At 39.2% G+C, this 18282-nt stretch overlaps 1 protein-coding gene across 4 annotated transcripts in view; it reads right to left on the reverse strand.

Annotated features, from left to right (window-relative positions):
• INPP5A (inositol polyphosphate-5-phosphatase A) overlaps nt 1-18282 on the reverse strand; it is a 426365-nt gene that overhangs the window by 274619 nt on the left and 133464 nt on the right. For all 4 annotated transcript variants that reach the window (XM_084635262.1, XM_084635265.1, XM_084635263.1 and 1 more), the window contains exon 3: nt 216-316. In XM_084635262.1, coding sequence (XP_084491388.1) covers nt 216-316 — 101 coding nt within the window. The remainder of the gene's footprint in view (nt 1-215; nt 317-18282) is intronic.

The raw sequence follows: 18282 nt of genomic DNA on the forward strand, positions 1-18282 counted from the left end.
CTTAAATTTGTGCCAGACTTCCCTACAGACTCGTAGCGGTATTACAACAAATTAGCATACCTTCACAAGACTATTGCCCAATTCTATGAAATTAAGTCAATGGGAGTTAAGGATACTCAGTATCTTACAGGATAAGATGTTATCCATTAATATTTGTTACACTTCCAAGCAGAAATCATATACTAGGATAGAAATGCACCTTTCCAGTTACTTACTTAACGAACTTGTCCACATGAGACATGGAAGCTTCATAGTTTTTTCCACCAAACTCTTGACAGTGTAAAGCCATAAAGTGTGGCTTGTGTGTATGTACAATCTGAAATAAATGAACATAAGTTACAAATATTAGCAAAGCTATATCCACAACTATTAAAATATGGCATATATGAAGTAAGACTAAATATGTAATGTTTAATTAATAGGATTTCTTTCAGCTAATGCCTGTTAGATACAAAGCCAAACAACTGGCAGAATTATCAAAATATTGGAAATGATCTTTGTAAATGTATAACTTTACTAGCTTCAGAATACAAGATACAGTAGAACCTCAGAGTTACGAACTGACCAATCAACCACACACCTCATTGGAACAGGAAATATGCAATGAGAGAGCAAAGACAAAAAAAAAGTGAATACTGTACAGTACTGGGTTAAATGTAAACTGCTTAAAAAAAGGGAAAGTTAAAAAAAGATTTTGCAAGGTAAGGAATCTGTTTCTGTGCCTATTTCATTTAAATTAAGATGGTTAAAAGCATCATTCTTCTTCTGCATTGTAAAGTTTCAAAGCTGTGTTAAATGACTGTTCAGCTGTAAACTTTTAAAAGAACCACCCATTACGTTTTGTTCAGAGTTACAAACATTTCAGAGTTACGAACAGCCTCCATTCCTGAGGTTTTCATAACTCTGAGGTTCTACTGTACTGACTTTAAATTTCAAAAAGACTTAAGTTAATATTTACTTTCCAGAAAATACAATTTTGTAGCCCTTGTCCCCAGACGTACAAGCATATGCATCATCTCATCCACCTAGCTGCAGCACAGCAGGTATTTTCAATATATGTCTGTCTAGTTAGGTGCTTATATGGCCCCAATCACTATAGAACATGAGTAGCTTCTAACTGACCAATATAATTGCCCACACAGCACATACTAATCTACCCTCAGTGAGCACCAGTTAGCTTTGCACATTGTCAGCATTCATTTAAAAATTAAGCAATGTGTACAGAGCAGACATGGAAATCTGCATTTTTGCAGACACATTTAAGATTGGACTTTGAACCTGAAACAATCACACTTTTCTCTCAGAAGGCTCAAAAACCAGAAGACACAATATTTTTTTAAAGCCCAATAATTTATTTTAAAAACATCATGATTAAGCTGATCTCATTGCAATTTGGGGCTTGATTTTTGAATGCATGGATTTGGCAAAACTGGGAGAAATGGGAAGATTTTATCTCTATATCCATAGGCGTTTCTATTTTTCAACCAAGCTGAAGAAAAATATAGGAGCAAAGGAGTTTAAATAAAAAAATTCAAGAGTGAACAAGTGCTCACAGTACTGAACTGCAAAAAGAAAATTAACAAAATATGTGCTTTATTGTTGGTCTGAGGTTTTTTATACTCTATTAGCTTTAAAAAAAAAATCCAATGCTAGAAATGCAATTGGTTATTAGCCAATACTGAAAGACAAAAGGCTTTGGAAAACATGCTAAACACAAAGTATTTTTGCTGAGAAAGACTAATAATGGTAAATTCATCCAGATTCAGAACTTACTATCCTATAAAAGACTTTTGTGAAGATGGTGGCAGACCAACTTCAGCAACGTGTGACACACAAAAGCTCCTTCAGGCTTCAGACCTGACCATGACATGGCTAATCACAACAGTTGACTGTCTCCCTCGGGGAAATAGTCAGAGGACATATATGCCTCCTAACCTGGCTCAGTCTTACACCACTTTCATCAAAAGGTGTTTTTGACAACTGCAGGAGTTGGCAGGGGCACAGCAAATAACCTTACTATGGTTCCGCTCATTCTTTTCTGCGCCTCCTACCCAAGCGCTCCAAGATGTGGGATACTATACTCTGTTGGAAGGTAGGTACATTGGCCACATTCTTCCTGTACCTGAGATACAATGCCTCATGGAATTCCCGTGAGGGGGCATGCCACTGTCAATTGACTGCTGGCAGAACTACTGGGGGAAATCTCTAACTAGTCTAGGCTCAGGTTATGTTAATAGCTATAACAGGGTTCAAAAAAGAACTAGATAAATTTATGGAGGCGAGGTCCACCAATGGCTATTAGCCAGCATGGACAGGGATAGCGTCCCTAGCCTCTGCCAGAAGCTGAGAATGGGCAACAGGGGATGGATCACTTGATGATTACCTGTTCTGTTCATTCCCTCTGGGGCACCTGGCATTGGCCACTGTTGGAAAACAGGATACTGGGCTAGATGGACCTCTGGTCTGATCCAGTATGGCCGTTCTTATGTTCTAATTCTCCATCCCTAAGTACCACATACACTAATCTGGAATAAAGGAACTCAGTAGCATTCACAAGTTATCTAGAAGCACTGAGACTTTAAAACACATCCTTTTTATTTTCAGCAGCCATTCTTTCACTATATATTATTGGAATTTCCTGGTGAATATAGATTAGCTATCAGAAATAACCAGTGGTTTAGCAACTTAATGGTGATCTGTAATCTTGACAAAATTGCATTACTCTAAATTGGTAACCAGAGGTCTGACCTCCTTGTCCAGCAGAGTGCAAAACAATTAGGATTTGTGAACTGAACGGTTAAGGCCACACTATTAATTGAGTCATTTTTGTCAGCTATACCGTGCAAGTAACATTGTGTTTAGCACAATACACAGTACCAACAATGACACTGAACAAAAAACATTTCTATCACATTTGTAAGATGATACTGCAGTTCCTGCAAAAGCAGGCAATTAAATCAATTATTTTATAACTGTCTAACTCCCAAAAGTTAAACCAATATTTTTAATTTAATATTTTAACCTGTTTTGAGTAAAAATACTTTAGTAAAGTTAAAATATACAAAACTACAGGGTTCTAATACGGTCTAGACCACCCTGCCCAGGGGCATAACTTGGGAGAAGGGAATAAAAGGGAAATCTCTGCAAAGATACCCTCACAGAGCTCCTCCCTCTATTGTTACATCAGAGAAGGTAGGATCTGGATCCTGTGGAAAAGACTATGGGACTTGCTGCTAAATTTGATAGCTTCCCAGTTCACAGAGATCTGTCCGAGGCCAGAGGGCCATCCATGCAGTGGCTATAAACTTTTACATCAGCTCTGGCCTCTGGCATGATGGAAGAGAGACTACCGCCTCAGACTGTAATTTCTTTTTCAGGGAATCTATATGGCTAGAAAGAAGGGGAACTGTGTGTCCTCCTCAGCCCCACTCCCACCCAACCCACTACGTCCCGCAAGTTGCCCAATCTGCATCTCTGGATCATGAAGGCCCCTCTGCACGGTATGGGGTAGAGAGGACACTGCAATGTGGACACCGCTGGCCCTCTTTCCACCAAACCTCCACGTATAGATTTCGATGCAGGTATGACAGAAGAACAAGTTAGACAAACACCTTTCAGGGATGGTCTAGATAATACTTAGTCCTGCCAGGAATTCAGGGGACTGGACTAGATGACCTATCGAGGTCCCTTCCAGTCCTATATTTCTAAGATCTGGGCCAGAACATTTATTTGGCATGTCTAAGAACAAAATTTCAGAGCCCCACCATTCACTTAAACACAATTTCTTCTCCAGTCTACTGCCTTCTCCATTAATTATTTTGTGCATTATTCTACCTAACAAAAAGTCCAGAAACAAATGGTGAATTAGAGAAGCATGTTCTCTACTCACAAAACTTGACTGTTCAGCCGCCTGAAGTTTAAATTTTGGGGGCTGTAATGGCCCCCAAATTCTCTGCCCACTTTCTGTCCTTCTGTAATACCCACCCCTGCCTACCCAGCCTGCCAACCCCAAGGGAGAAAATGTGCAAACTCCACACTTAAAGCATAACTACAGATTTTGGGTGTTCATTTGTTAATCACATATGCTTTCCCACAGGTGGGGAATCCAGGAGCCAAAGACAGTAATACTTAAATTTCAGTAACCGAATACCAACTGCTTTAGATTAGTGCCTCAGATTTCAATTATCTATCACTTCGTTCCTGCACCTAAAAACTTATAGGTAGAATGGATCTTTTGAGCAGCAAATATGCTATTCTAGGTCAGTTACTAAGTAAGAGGTCCCCAAACTGTGGGCTGCATGGAGGAATGTTGGGGGGCGGGGGTGTGGCTGGGACCCACAGGGGGTGGAGAGGGAGTTCCACCCAGCTCCGCTCCTGGCCTCGGCTCCGGCTGCTGGCCCCACACCCGGAACCCAAGGCTCCGGCCACTGGCCCCATGCCCAGGGCCCCAGCTGGCAGCCGAGGCTTCACCACAACCCTTTGCCCCCTTACCTCGCCTGTGTCCCCCCACTCCGGAGACACGGCCCTGCTCCCAGCCGCAGCTTCACAGGGAGGGGAGGTGTGGACAGGGATAAGGGGGAGCACCAGGTAAAAAGTTCGGGGACCACTGTCCTAAGTGAATGGAAACCTGATTCTTTAAAGGAGAATAGTATCTCACTAATATAACTATGGTTTCCTTCCAAGTTATTTCATTAATTCACATAGCAATGAAATGGAGAAAAGAGAAAAAGATTGTTAAAAAATGGCCTTGGTTCAAAAGCACTATACTATAACTTATGACTAAAATGCAAACATCACCAGTCTCTTTCTCATCAGCATAGTCACCTTGAAAGTGATCTGGTTGAATCTGCAATAATCCTGAGCAGAATTTCTTGTAACTAGTCAAGCACCCTTATACTAAACTGTATGTAGGACATTGCACTGATGTAACATGTTTTTCTTTAAATGGTTTCTATACTTTAATCCCATGTTAAAACACTTTTGTACAGGATAGTAGTATGCATAAGTGAAAAATGAGTAGTTATTGAGTGGACTTCAAATATGTGTTAGAAAGATGTATACTGCTCCAATCTATAAATGGTAGCATTTTCCAATGTGCAAAGTTCCATTGCAAGTCAATAGGACTTAGGCACCTAAATGCTTTTTTAAATCCCACAAAAAATGGGTATTTTAAAAGAAGTTATATGGCCTGATTCTGTTTTTACACCAGTTTTATCTCACTGACTTCAACAAAGTTGCTCCTAAATTACACCACTGCAAGTGATAAATCATATTGAAAGATAAAGAGAGGTGAAATTAAAAGAAAGATTTTGGTCTTGCCTTGTAAACTGATTTTGTGTATGGGAGGCTCGCAGTCTGGAAGAGGCTGTTCCTACTTGTTTCCTATATAGAAGAGGTGCCCTGCGCCTTCCAGATTTTAGGGAGCAAAGAGCATAAAGGGATCACAGAAACATAATTTCTGCAAACGAACTACAATAATTTTACAGCAAACAAATGTCTAAACTTACATGATTTACTTAAGCAAAACTATCAGAAGGGTAGAGTGCATGCACCTCATCACATGTTTTTAAAATCACACTATGTTTAGAAATAAAATTACATAGCACATGACAAACAAAAAACACTAAGCTTCTGACTATAAATGTCCTCTGCCTACATTGCAATTATGTGTGTTCTTCCCTGCAGCTCTTTTGCTGGCAATCACACTACAAACTGCAATTAAGTTAGCATTTAGCACTAAGCTAAATTTAGTTTTAAAAAAGATATATGACTCTTAAATTAGCCATTGCCATGAACTGGATGTAAAATTAAGTTCTTGGACATGGCGTTGAGCTTTTAAGCATTCGCACCTACCAAGCTGATGTCTCTGTAGATGGTTTATTCTACAAAGTCCACTGTCTGTTTGATCTTTCTCAAATTTAGTGATAACCCACACATTTGGATAAGCAGAGTATTGACAATTAAAATCCCAGCACAGAAACAGTTTATAAAAAAGCGTCCGGAGTAGGGTCCCTTTTTACTGGGCATTCCGATTGAAAATCGGATGCCTGGCAACCCTAGTCGAGAGCAAAAATAATTCTGCTATTCTTAACAGCCATAGTTATTTAGCTTAAATAAAAAGTATTCAGAGATTTAGTATTGCTGTTTTTCATTATTTTGTACATTAGGTATACTGTTTAATACACTACATTTTTAAAAATAGCACAGAAAATGTAATGCTTCATTAATATTTGAATTAGATAAAGCAATAAAGTTCCTGCACCAAGTCAAATATGCAGCACCTGGAAATTTACTCGTTTTAGATAAACACTCACTAATAACATGGCTTATTTTTTTTTGTCTTTGTGGCCTTTGTTCAAACTGAACATATCCAGTGCTACTAAAACATTGTCTATTGAACAATAAAAGGTTTTTGTGATGGAGAGCACTCTGGACTTGGTGTTTTGGGGTACACATTAAAATCTGTCTACACAACCTGCATTTATGGTCTGTCTTTTGTGAAATAATTTAAGATGGACAAATCTAAAAAAAACAGAGTTACATTTAAGTTTTTTAGAAAAATAGTCATAATATAAAGTTATTTTACATGCTCTGGTGCACACAGACTGACTACATAGCATATTTAGAATTCTGAATACACATTTATTATTTCTATTTCAGTAGCATCCAAAGGTCCCAGTAATGTTGAGGCCATTTTGTTAGGTGTTGTATAAACACACAGCAAGAGAATGACTTGGCTTCATAGAGCATACTATCTTACTAAAAGTCAGAGTGAATAAATTAATAGTCCTCTCTGCATCCTGGACACCAGGGAGCTGGGGGCTCTCCACCTGGGACTCCATGCTCCCTGCTGCTGATTCACAGTGAGACTTGGCAGTTTTCATAGCCCACTCTCTTAGAAGAGAGAGAGAGAGAGAGAGGCTCTTGTCCTACACAGGTGGTGAAGGGCAGTAGAAATGTCCAGGGGATGGATAAGGCTACTGTTAAAATGTCTAATTTCAACAGATCACAATGAAGAAAGATCACATAATATACAGGTTTTCTTTTTTTCACACTTACTCCTGTTGCTGAAATCCTACAAATCTGATTTCACAAGGGACAGAAAATAAACAGTTGCAGTTACACTTCCAGTTATGTAAATAAACCTTGACTAGCTTTATTTTATTGTAAGTCTTAAAATCTGTTTCTTCCTTTACCAGAGTACTAAGGAAAAATACGCATCTATGAAGACACACACTGCCACTTGAACTGAAGACAGAAAAACAAAAGCCTTTATTTCTGATTGTGACAACTAAGTTTCCTTGCCATAAATCAGGATCAGAGGCGATGCCCTAAATTTAAACTGAATTTAAAATACAATAGCTTGTCCATAGACAAGAGAGAAATTGAAGTCCCAACCAACTTTCCGTATACTGCTTTCCACTATACCAATATAACTCAATAGCATGAATTGAATTCCAGTACAAAATGTAAAACAGTGAATCAGCTCTACAGCTGAACAAGTCAGTCATTCTGGGAAAGGTGGCATTATCATCTCTTTTAAAATAATTCATTACAGAAAAGTGCCAGTCAGATACTAATGAGTTAATCAATAAGCAGATTTTTATCAGCAACAGACAGTATGTCACTTCCAAGTGATATTATTAGTGACAGTATTTTAATCTGTCCTCAAGCCATGAGCAGCAGGTCAAGATCCATTCATTGTTTATCTATGGCAGCCAACCCATTAAAGGAACAGCCAATATCAGTCAAACCAACAGTAAGAGCAGAGCAGATATTAGTGGAGCCGGTGGGCTCAGCAATGCTTAAAGCACAAAACTAAGTAGTGCTCGCAGTTTTAAAACACAACAGCTTCCACACACTAATACTGCATGTTATTAATAGGCTGCCACAGGAATATAAAATAAAATCAGTTCCAATCTAAATTAGAATTAACACAGCAAAGGAGGATGACACAAAAAGGGAATAACAAATGTTCTCTTCCCATACATGATAGACCTCACTACAGTTTATTTAGACCACAAATTGGCATTAGTGAGTTAACTGTATGCATTAAAAAGATCATATTAATAAATGCTATAGATCACTCAGTTCTCTCTCAATCGTAATGAGATTTTGAAGTAGAGATGAGCCTAAAGAAAACCCCAGGCAAAAAGACATGTGAACTTTGTAAGGGGTACATTCAGAATCTGAACCCAGATCCAACTTTTTATAGAAGCAAAGAGATGTAGGGCTGGAAGGGACCTCGTGAACCTAGACAATCCCTGACAGGTGTTTGTCCAACCAGTTCTTAAAAACCTCCAATGAGGAGGATTCCTCAGGCTCCCTTGGAAGTCTATTTCAGAGCTTAACTACCTTATAGATAGAAAGTTTTTCCTAATATCTAACCTAAATCTCCCTTGCTGCAGTTTAAGCCCATTACTACTTCTTCTACCTTCCGTGGACATTGTGAGCAATTGATTACGGTCCTCTTTTATAACAGCCCTTAACCATATTTTGAAGAGTGTTATCACATTCCCCTTTCATTTTTTTTTTTCCAAGACTAAACATGCCCAGTTTTTTTTCAACATTTCCTCACAGGTTAGGGTTTCTAATTCTTCCATCATTTTTGTGGCTGTCCTCTGGAGTCTCTTCAGTTTGTCCATAGCTTTCCTAAAGTGTGGGCCCAGAACTGGTCACAGCATTCCAGCCGAAGCCTCACCAATGCCAAGTACATCGGGTCGCCAGGTGTCCAGTTTTGGACCGATCGAAAAGGGACCCTGGCGGCTCCAGTCATCACTGCTGACTGGGCCATTAAAAGTCTGGTCAGCGGCGCGGGGCAGCTCAGTCAGGCTCCTGGCCTGCCTTGGCTCCACGCACTGACGCCACCCCAAGCACTAGCTTCGCAGCTCCCATTAGCTGTGGTTCCCAGCCAATGGGAGCTGCGGGGACAGCGCCTGTGGACAGGGCAGTGCATAGATCCACCTGGCCGGGCCTCGACAAAGAAGCCGGAGTGGGGACATGCCGCTGGTTCCAGGAGCTGCTTGAGGTAAGCACCACCCATAGCCTGTACCCCTGATCCCTCTCCCATGCCCCAACCCCCTGCCCCAGCCCTGATCCCCCTCCCACCCTCCGAACCCCTCGGTCCCAGCCCCACCCCAGAGTCTGCACCCCCAGCTGGAGCTCTCACCCCCTCCCGTATCCCCCCCCGAGCCAGCCCCATGAAAATGAGCAAGTGAGTGAGGAAGGTGGTGAGAGCAAGCAAGGTGGTGAGAGCAAGCAACAGAGGGAGTAGGGATGGAGTGAGCAGAGGGCAGGGCCTCGGAGGAGGGGCAGGACAGGGGGCCGAGCAAGGGTGTTCAGTTTTTTGCAAGTATAAAGTTGGCAACCCTACAAGTACAGTGGGATAATTACCCCCAGTGTCTTACATACAACACTCCTGTTAACACAGCGCAGAATCATATTATCCTTTTTTGCAACTACATCACATTGTTGACTTGGAGTCATCCACAAATTTTATGAGCATACTCTTCACTCTATCAAAGTCATTAATGAAAATACTGAATAGTACCTGACCCCAGACTGACCCCTGCAGGACCCCCTAGAAACACCTTCCCAGTTTGACAGCGACCCACTGAGTATTGTCTTTCAACCAGTTGTGCACTCACCTTATAGTAATTTCATCTAGACCACATTTTCCTAGTTTGTTTACGAAACTGTCAAGTATGGCTGTGTCAAAAGCATTACTAAAATTAAGATGCATCATGTGTACTGCTTCCCACATCTACTAGGCCAGTAGAAGGAAATTGGGTTGGTTCGGCATGATTTATTCTTGACAAATCCACGCTGGCTATTCCTTATAACCCTATTATTCTTCAGATGCTTACAAATTGATTGTTTAATGATTTGTTCCAATATATTTCCAGGTATCAAAATTAGGCAGACTGATCTATAATTCTCCGGGTCCTCTTTGTTCCCATTTTTAAAAATAGATACTATGTTTGCCTTTCTCAGTCTTCTGGGACCTCACCTATTCCCCAGGAGTTCTCAAAGATAATTGCTAATGGTTCCAAGATTGCTTCAGCTAGTTCCTTAAGTATCCTAGGACGAATTCCATCAAACCTTGCTGACTTAAATATATCTAACTTATCTAAACATTCTTTTACCTTTCCTTTCCCTATTTTGGCTTGCACTCCTTCCCCTTGTTAATATTAATTATGTTGAGTATGTGGTCACTATTAACCTCTTTGGTGAAGGTTGAAGCAAAATGGGCATTAACACCTCAGCCTTCTTGATGTCATCTGTTTTTAGGTTTCCTTTTCTGCTTAGTAGAAGACCAACAACTTTCTTTTCCTCCTAATGTATTTAAAGAACCTCCTCTTGTTGCTTTTTATGTCTCTTCCTAGATATAACTCATTTTGTGCCTTAGACTTTCTGATTTTGTTTCTGCATGCTTGTGCTATTCTTGTGTACTCTTTAGGAATTTGTCCATGTTTCCACTTTCTATATGATTCTTTTTTTTATTTTCAGGATACAGTACTGTATTAGAGTTCATAATGGAGCCATATTGGCCTCTTACTATTCTTCCTATCTTTCCTTTACATCGGGATAGTTGGTAATTGTGCCTTTAATACTGTCTCCTTGAGAAATTGCCGGCTCTCCTGAACTCCTTTTTCCTTTAGATTTACCTACCAGTTCCCAGAGTTTGGTAAAGTCTGCTTTTCTGAAGTCATAGTCCTTATTCTGCTACTCTCACTCCTTCATTTCCTTAGAATCATGAAATCTATCATTTCCTGGCTAATTTCACTCAAATTGCCTTCCATCTTCAGATTCACTAACAATTCCTCTCTGTTGCTCAGAATGAAGACTAAAACGGCTGTTCCCCTGCGTAATTCCTCCACTTTCTGAAACAAAAAGTTGTCCCCAACACACTCCAAAAAACAACTGGAAATTTTGTGTTTTGCCATATTACTTTTCCAAGAGACATCTGGGTAGTTAAAGTCCCCCACTACTACCAGGAACTGTGTTTTGGATATTTCTGTTATTTATCTTCAATAGCTTGGAGATAAATTTTTAACCAAATAAAGCAAGCTTGTAAATAAAATCCCACATTCATAATAGAACTCATTTGTGATCTCTAGCAACACGTTGTCTCATGTTTCAGAGCGGTAGCTGTGTTAGTCTGTATCACATTGTCTCATGTATTGTTTCAAATGAATTTTAGATAACAGATACTGATCTTATCCATTTAGATAGCTGTATGAAATTACCATAATTAGAAAACAATTACAACTACTTTATCTTGTAAAGCAAACACATATATCTTACAATGAAAAGAAACATATTTAGCAACTGATTATTGCTAAATTGATAATAAACACAGAGTAAAAAATGCTATTTAAAAATTTTTAATTGATATAAATGTTTTCTTCATTATAACCTCCCTTTAATTATCTAGCTAATAACCATTAATAAGCTAGTAAAATACAAGTAAGATAAGATTTTTAAATGTGTTCCAGAGACCTGCATCATGTTTGACATGTAACCCCTCACATGCAGGAAGAATGAGTAAAAGAGTAATCTTTTGAATCGATCACAATGACATTAGTGAAATGTTGTATGCTCTATAATGTACTAAGTATAAGCATTTGCTGTCTGACATTCACCCCACTTAGGCATGGGAAACATTCTTCCAGTTCATAATCTGATCTTTGAGGGATTAAAATGATAGCAAATATGAAGCTTAATACCTAAAATATGTTACATCTTTTAATGAGTGAACAGTATAGTATGAGTGTATAGTATCGAAGAGAGTTGGCTCAAAAAGTATTATTTACTAAAATTCCTTCCAAGTTAACCTATAAATCTCAGCTAGGAGCACACTGACTCTGCTTCATTACCTTTTATTAGTTTTCCATTATAATATATGAACAATTTCTTCATTATAATGAATAATGAACATTTCAGGGTTTAAAATTCATAGAAGTTAAGGCTAAACGCCATTTAACGATATAGATGGCCCAATAATCCCTATACCTGTATTGTTAATAGCTTAGTATTTTAGCAAAAGACATCTCAAAGGCCTATTCTGAACTCAGATTGGTGCACTTCACTGAAGTCAAGGGAAATTTAGTGGTGTAAAGGTGGTGTAAATGAGTTCCGAATCAGGACCCCAGTTTCTGAAATAGGCGTAGTTGAGCATAATGTTCTTATCACACAAATCTTTTTATAAATTATTAGTGCTGGTCAAAATTCTTTGCATAAAAAGTTGTAAAATTTTCTGTAAGAGGATGCCAATTTTCACAAATTTTGATTGGAAAATTTCAGCATTGTTAAAATACTTCATTTTGATGTGTGTTTTGTTTCAGTTTTTGGAAACCAAATAATTTTAGTTTTCCCATTCAGTTTTGGTATTTAACACACTATTTTTTCCTCAAACAAAACAAAAACTAAAATAACCTCCTGCCACTGTTTCCCCCAATTGGAAAATGGAGGGTTAGGGAAGGAAAAACTGTGAGAAAGTGAGAGAAACCCATTTTTCATACCTTCTTCCTGTTTTTCTAACTTCTTCCAGCTAGAAAACAGCCAGAAAGTAGGTGTCCCCCCCCACCCCACACACACACACACACACACACACACACTTTCTTAATTTTTGTAAACAAGCTTTCTACTTTACCCTTTTATAGAACTTGTGTTCCCAGTTAAGGCAACAAGTCTATCACAGATTCCGTGATTTTTTTGTGACCTCTGCAACTTCAGGGCCTCAGCTGTCAGCCCCCTACAAGGTGTGTGTGGGGGTAGTCTAGTAGTTGGTTACTTTCCATGCAGGACCCCATGTACTCTGCTGCACAAAATGGTACCAAATTTCACAACAAGCAGAATGATGTCCCTAGCCTCTGTTTGCCAGAAGCAGGGAATGGGCGACAGGGGATGGATCACTTGATTTCCTGCTCTGTTCAATCCCTCTGAAGCAGCTGCCACCGGCCACTGTGGGCAGACAGGATACTGAGCTAGATGGAGCTTTGGTCTGACCCAGTATGGCCTTTCTTGTATTCTTATGTTCTAAACAATCTTAAATTCTACCTCAATAACTCTTGGCATTGTGAAATACTCTTAATTCACATCTCTCCACGCTTCTCACAATCATCCTCATAATCATGGCTGAAAGTAGTCATTGACAAAATTCATCAGTGATTTTTTTTTTTAACAATGGTAAGTGTACTTCAACCTACACGTATAATGTGGTGATATGCATATCATGTTAAAGACAGAAGTGTCACTTTTATGTCCTTTATTACCATAGTAGCTGAGAACTTCACTATTATTAGTGTATTAACTCTCACAACATCCCAGATAGAAAAATCTTTTATCCCCATTTTACCAATGGGAAATTAAGGCACAGAGAGACTAACTTCTTTGCACAAGATCACACAGGGGGTCTGTGGCAGAGCAGGGACTTGAACCTGAGTCTCCCAATAACTGTCTAGTGCCCTAAGCAAGTTATTTGGGAAATCTCAAAAACCTTTGTACCTCTCTCTGACATCATGTATTATCTCACTCTACACAACACACATATACAAAATATGTTTTATACAATACACAAATATGGGACTTTAATTGTATTACAATGTGTAACATACACAATACAGTTGCCCCTCAAAACTGAGATTCTTTTTTAATAAGAAAAAGTAGTAATTAGTTTTACTGCAGCCTTAAACATTTTAAAATGCGTACAATTTATTTTACATAATATTACCTATTTTTCACAGATAGTCTTAAAGCATTTAAACCATTACAATTTCAATTGGCTCCTAGAAGTTTTTTTATATGTATTTCCACACTTGTTTTTTTGCCAAAAAGTAGTACTCTACAAGAGGGTGTCTCACCTCTTTGACAAGGCTATTTTCCCACTCTTGCTAAGTAAGGTGAAGGACTGCAAATACAATAAGGAATTCTGGCAATCATTCTGTTGTTCAATATATTGTAATGGCTTATTTCTGGGGAAGAGAATGTATAATTCATTGCCTGATATACTGTCCATCTTCACAAGTAATAGGCAATGTTAAAAACTAAAACATATTGTGATCGTTTTCAAAATCTAAAAGTAATCTATTTATGTACCATACACTAACATATAGTCAGAACCAGCAATAAGAAAAAAAGGAGATACTTATATTGGGCTCAATACCCAAAATATGAAAGTCTTGCATAATCTTGTAATATCAGATCCCATTTGCTTTCCCTAACAAGCAAGCTCTCTGACATCTCATGTGGGTAAAGTAAACGTGATTTGGTCCTAAGATTTCTAGCCTCAGTCTAGGGAACTGGGTATATTCAGAATATGGGGTATAAATACCATTTCAAGCAATGATTCAGCAAATTCAGGGTGATTTAAATGCAACTCACTCTGAGTAGTCACAAATTTAAAAGGGGAAATGGCGACATGGTTTTGAAAAGCATGTTTCTCTGACACCTCCCCCGTTCACTGGACTCAAACACATATTTTTTAAAAATTCAAGTCTCTATTTAGAAATGATAATGACATGCCACTTAAATTATTGTCTGTTAGAAATGGCATGCCAAGTCACAGCTTGTTGCTGTATCATAACAGCACCAAAGAGACAGTCTATGTGGGCAACACATTTTCTTACTACTGTATACACAGGATACCACAAGTTTCCATGATGTCACTAACAGAGCTGGCTGCAGGCTCATGTATGATAAAAGAGCAGATTTTTTTCCTATTCAGCCAGCCAGGCTGCCCTCAAGTCTTTTCCACTTGAACTGAAGTCACTGAACCAAATAAATCTTAAGTGAAGCTATACCTTAGAGAAACATTCAGCTCTACCTTAAAGAAAATCCAAGAACACCTAGGTTCTGTTACATTTATAAAGTAGAAAGCTATTTTCGTCTTCACTTGGGGAATCTGGAGCTCAATTCAAAGGTCCATCTGAAAAAAGCCCAATTTTAAACATTTAAGGCTTGTCGATTTTTGTAATTAAATCCTTCCGCTTAAGTCTTCCGTTGAAAGTAAGGATTAGATCTACTGTAATTAGATCAAATTATTAAAGAAGGAACTTTCTGAGATGCTTTTCTTTGTCTTTCCCCCCCAAAATTAAACGTACATGCTGTGCTGCACAGAAGAGAAACTAATTGCACATGCGACAATGTTAATTTGACCTCTAGATTTTAGGCAAGCATTTTTATTTTGTTTTGTAATACAAATAAAAGTTCTAATTAGTCTCAAACATATTAAGCAGTATGGTCACCTGTTAGATGGATCAGAAAACATTCTACCTCTAAAGATTTTATTTCTTTTATGCTGACTAACAAGTTCTGCCATATCCTTGATTACCAAGAAATTTTCTAAAATTACTACACATTTCCAAGGGATCATTTTGTAAATACTGATCCAGTGCAGATGGAGAAGTCCACGTCTGATTAACACGAAGCATTTCTTCCAGACACGTGGGGCCCATATAACAGGGTTCCTCAGTTGTGCTTCTGGCACTTACCACATTCCTCCTATTTTTCTCTTGCTCATACCTGTTAAGTCTGCAAAATTGGAAAACTGGACATTTTGTGCATGTGATGACATAGCCTAATTTGCATATCAATAAATACTCTACCTCATTTCCATACTTCCAAGGTAAACAAATTGTTCAAGTTTCTTGCTCCTCTAACACGTCAAATCTATTATTTCTCCCCATCCTTCTGACTTGGCTCTCCCTTAAGTTTGCCACACACATCTTTCTCCTTGCTCCCAATTCCCTACATAAGGTGACCAGATAGCAAGTGTGAAAAATTGGTACACTTTTTTTTCTGGGGGGGGGGATAGGGGGCGGGAGTGGGGACTAGTTGCATATAGAAGACAAAGCCTCTAATATTGGTACGTCTGGTCACCCTGTGCCTACATCACCTCTTTCCATTTTCATGTCCTCCCCCTTTCTCCCCTCTACTCATGTTCCACTATCTCTAACTCCCCACTTTCCTTCTCTGGAGTTTGCCCCAACTCTTCAATTCTCCCACTGGAATTTCACCCCCTCTCTGTTTTAGCTCCCAATACATTCCCCTCCTCCATTATGTCTGGTTCTGCAGATTCCCTTCCTTTAAGTTTCTGCATCCATGCACTCTCTCAAGCTTACCACCTGCTCAGAGCATAATCCACAACATATCCTCAGCCAGAGATACGGCTAAAGCAAGGTTCTACACCAGTGTTTTTCAAACTGTTCACCTTGTTAGGATCTCATTGAATTATGCCTCATTATCAGAACGTCTCTATTTTATTTACTTTTCCACCCTGACCACATGTTCCACTCTATGAAATGTGTGGTACAACATATACTGGCTTGCAAGAAAAATTTCAAAAGTATCTTTGTCTATTTTGAGTCTGTTCAGCTGTGTGAACTGCATTCTCTTTAAACACTAAAAACTAGAGTTAATCTTGTGATCCTTGAGACCCCCTGCAACAACTCTATACATCATTACATGTCTACATCACTGCTTTCTAATGAATGAACAATTATGCAATATACTTTAGCAGAATGTCATGTGAAACATTCCAAACAGAAGTAAAAAATATTGCACAGTGGTAAGTAACAAAACCTGGAACACCACCAGTGAGCCGCTGCCTATGGTATTACTGAGGCTAAATGGGTTGCTGTACTGCATCAAATGACTGCAGTCTCTGTTACAATATACTGACTTTGCTTCACACACAGCTCATTTAGGTGGTAGAGTCTTACTAAATGGTTGACTGCCATGAAAATATTGCGTCATACGCAATAGTTTCAGAACACCCTTTCAGAATACACTTTGTGACATCATAATCATCCCACTCATATCACCTAGTTCAACACTTCAAGTGCAAAACACAGTTAGAAGACACTGCAGAATAAGTTGTTATACAAGACAGTATATACAGTATATCTGCCAGCAGATCGAGGGATGTGATCGTTCCCCTCTATTCAACATTGGTGAGGCCTCATCTGGAGTACTGTGTCCAGTTTTGGGCCCCACACTACAAGAAGGATGTGGATAAATTGGAGAGAGTCCAGCAAAGGGCAACAAAAATGATTAGGGGACTGGAACACATGAGTTATGAGGAGAGGCTGAGGGAACTGGGATTGTTTAGTCTATGGAAGAGAAGAATGAGGGGGGATTTGATAGCTGCTTTTAACTACCTGAAAGGTGGATCCAAAGAGGATTGATCTAGACTATTCTCAGTGACAGCAGATGACAGGACAAGGAATAATGGTCTCAAGTTGCAGTGGGGGAGGTTTAGGTTGGATATTAGGAAAAACTTTTTCACTAGGAGGGTGGTGAAACACTGGAATGTGTTACCTAGGAAGGTGGTGGAATCCCCTTCCTTAGAAGTTTTAAGGTCAGGCTTGACAAAGCCCTGGCTGGGATGATTTAGTTGGGATTGGTCCTGCTCTGGGCAGGGGGTTGGACTAGATGGCTTCCAGAGGTCCCTTCCAACTCTGTTATTCTATGATTCTATGAAAACATAGAAACTAGATTAACACGAGTGTCCTAGACTGAGCTGTAGTATCACCTGAGATGCAAAGATGGATCATCATGTATAACAGGTGGTCTCAAACCTGGCCAAGGTATCAACTACATATTTATGGAAAATGTATTTTGTAGACAAACTCCCAATCCATCTGTGACCAGGTGAACCACCACCTTTCCCTATTCACAACTGCACAACACCCTTGTGGCAGCTACAGGAATTGCGTACATGGGAAAGTAATAGGCAACTATGCAAGTGCATCTGTCTTTAATGCAACATGTAGTGTTGGGGTTTTTTTTTGTTTTTGTTTTTAAAGTTCTCTCCCCTTTCACTTCCTCTTCCATCTGTTCTGGCCCTTTCTGTCTTTCCTACCACTCCCCTGCTCATATATTTCTGGCTCATGAGACTCTTCTCTGCTTGCAGATGCTTCCCTGTAGCTTGGTTCTCTTCTCCCCCAGCTATGATGTCCAATCATCTGGTCTTCTTTTCAGTTGGATATATTATCCCAGTTACCTCATTCCCTTTTTCCCTGTACATTTCTCTACCCTGATGGCCCCTGTTCCCTCTTTTCAGTTCAGAAACAGTCCCTTATATAAGCAGCTATGCTTATTTCTCATAATTTCCAGATGCTTTTAGAGGCCTACACTCACTTCTTTGCGATAAAGACACTAAGCACTCATAGAAGCAGCTGAAAACAAAAAGATGTGAGCAAGCAACTCTCTAACGACTTTCAACAAGAGTTCTGCTAAATCAGAGTTTGTGAACTACTGATCTATGCCAATTTGCTT

Source organism: Lepidochelys olivacea (genome assembly GCF_965140295.1).
Source record: "Lepidochelys olivacea isolate rLepOli2 genome assembly, chromosome: 7".
Lineage (NCBI taxonomy): Eukaryota > Metazoa > Chordata > Testudines > Cheloniidae > Lepidochelys > Lepidochelys olivacea.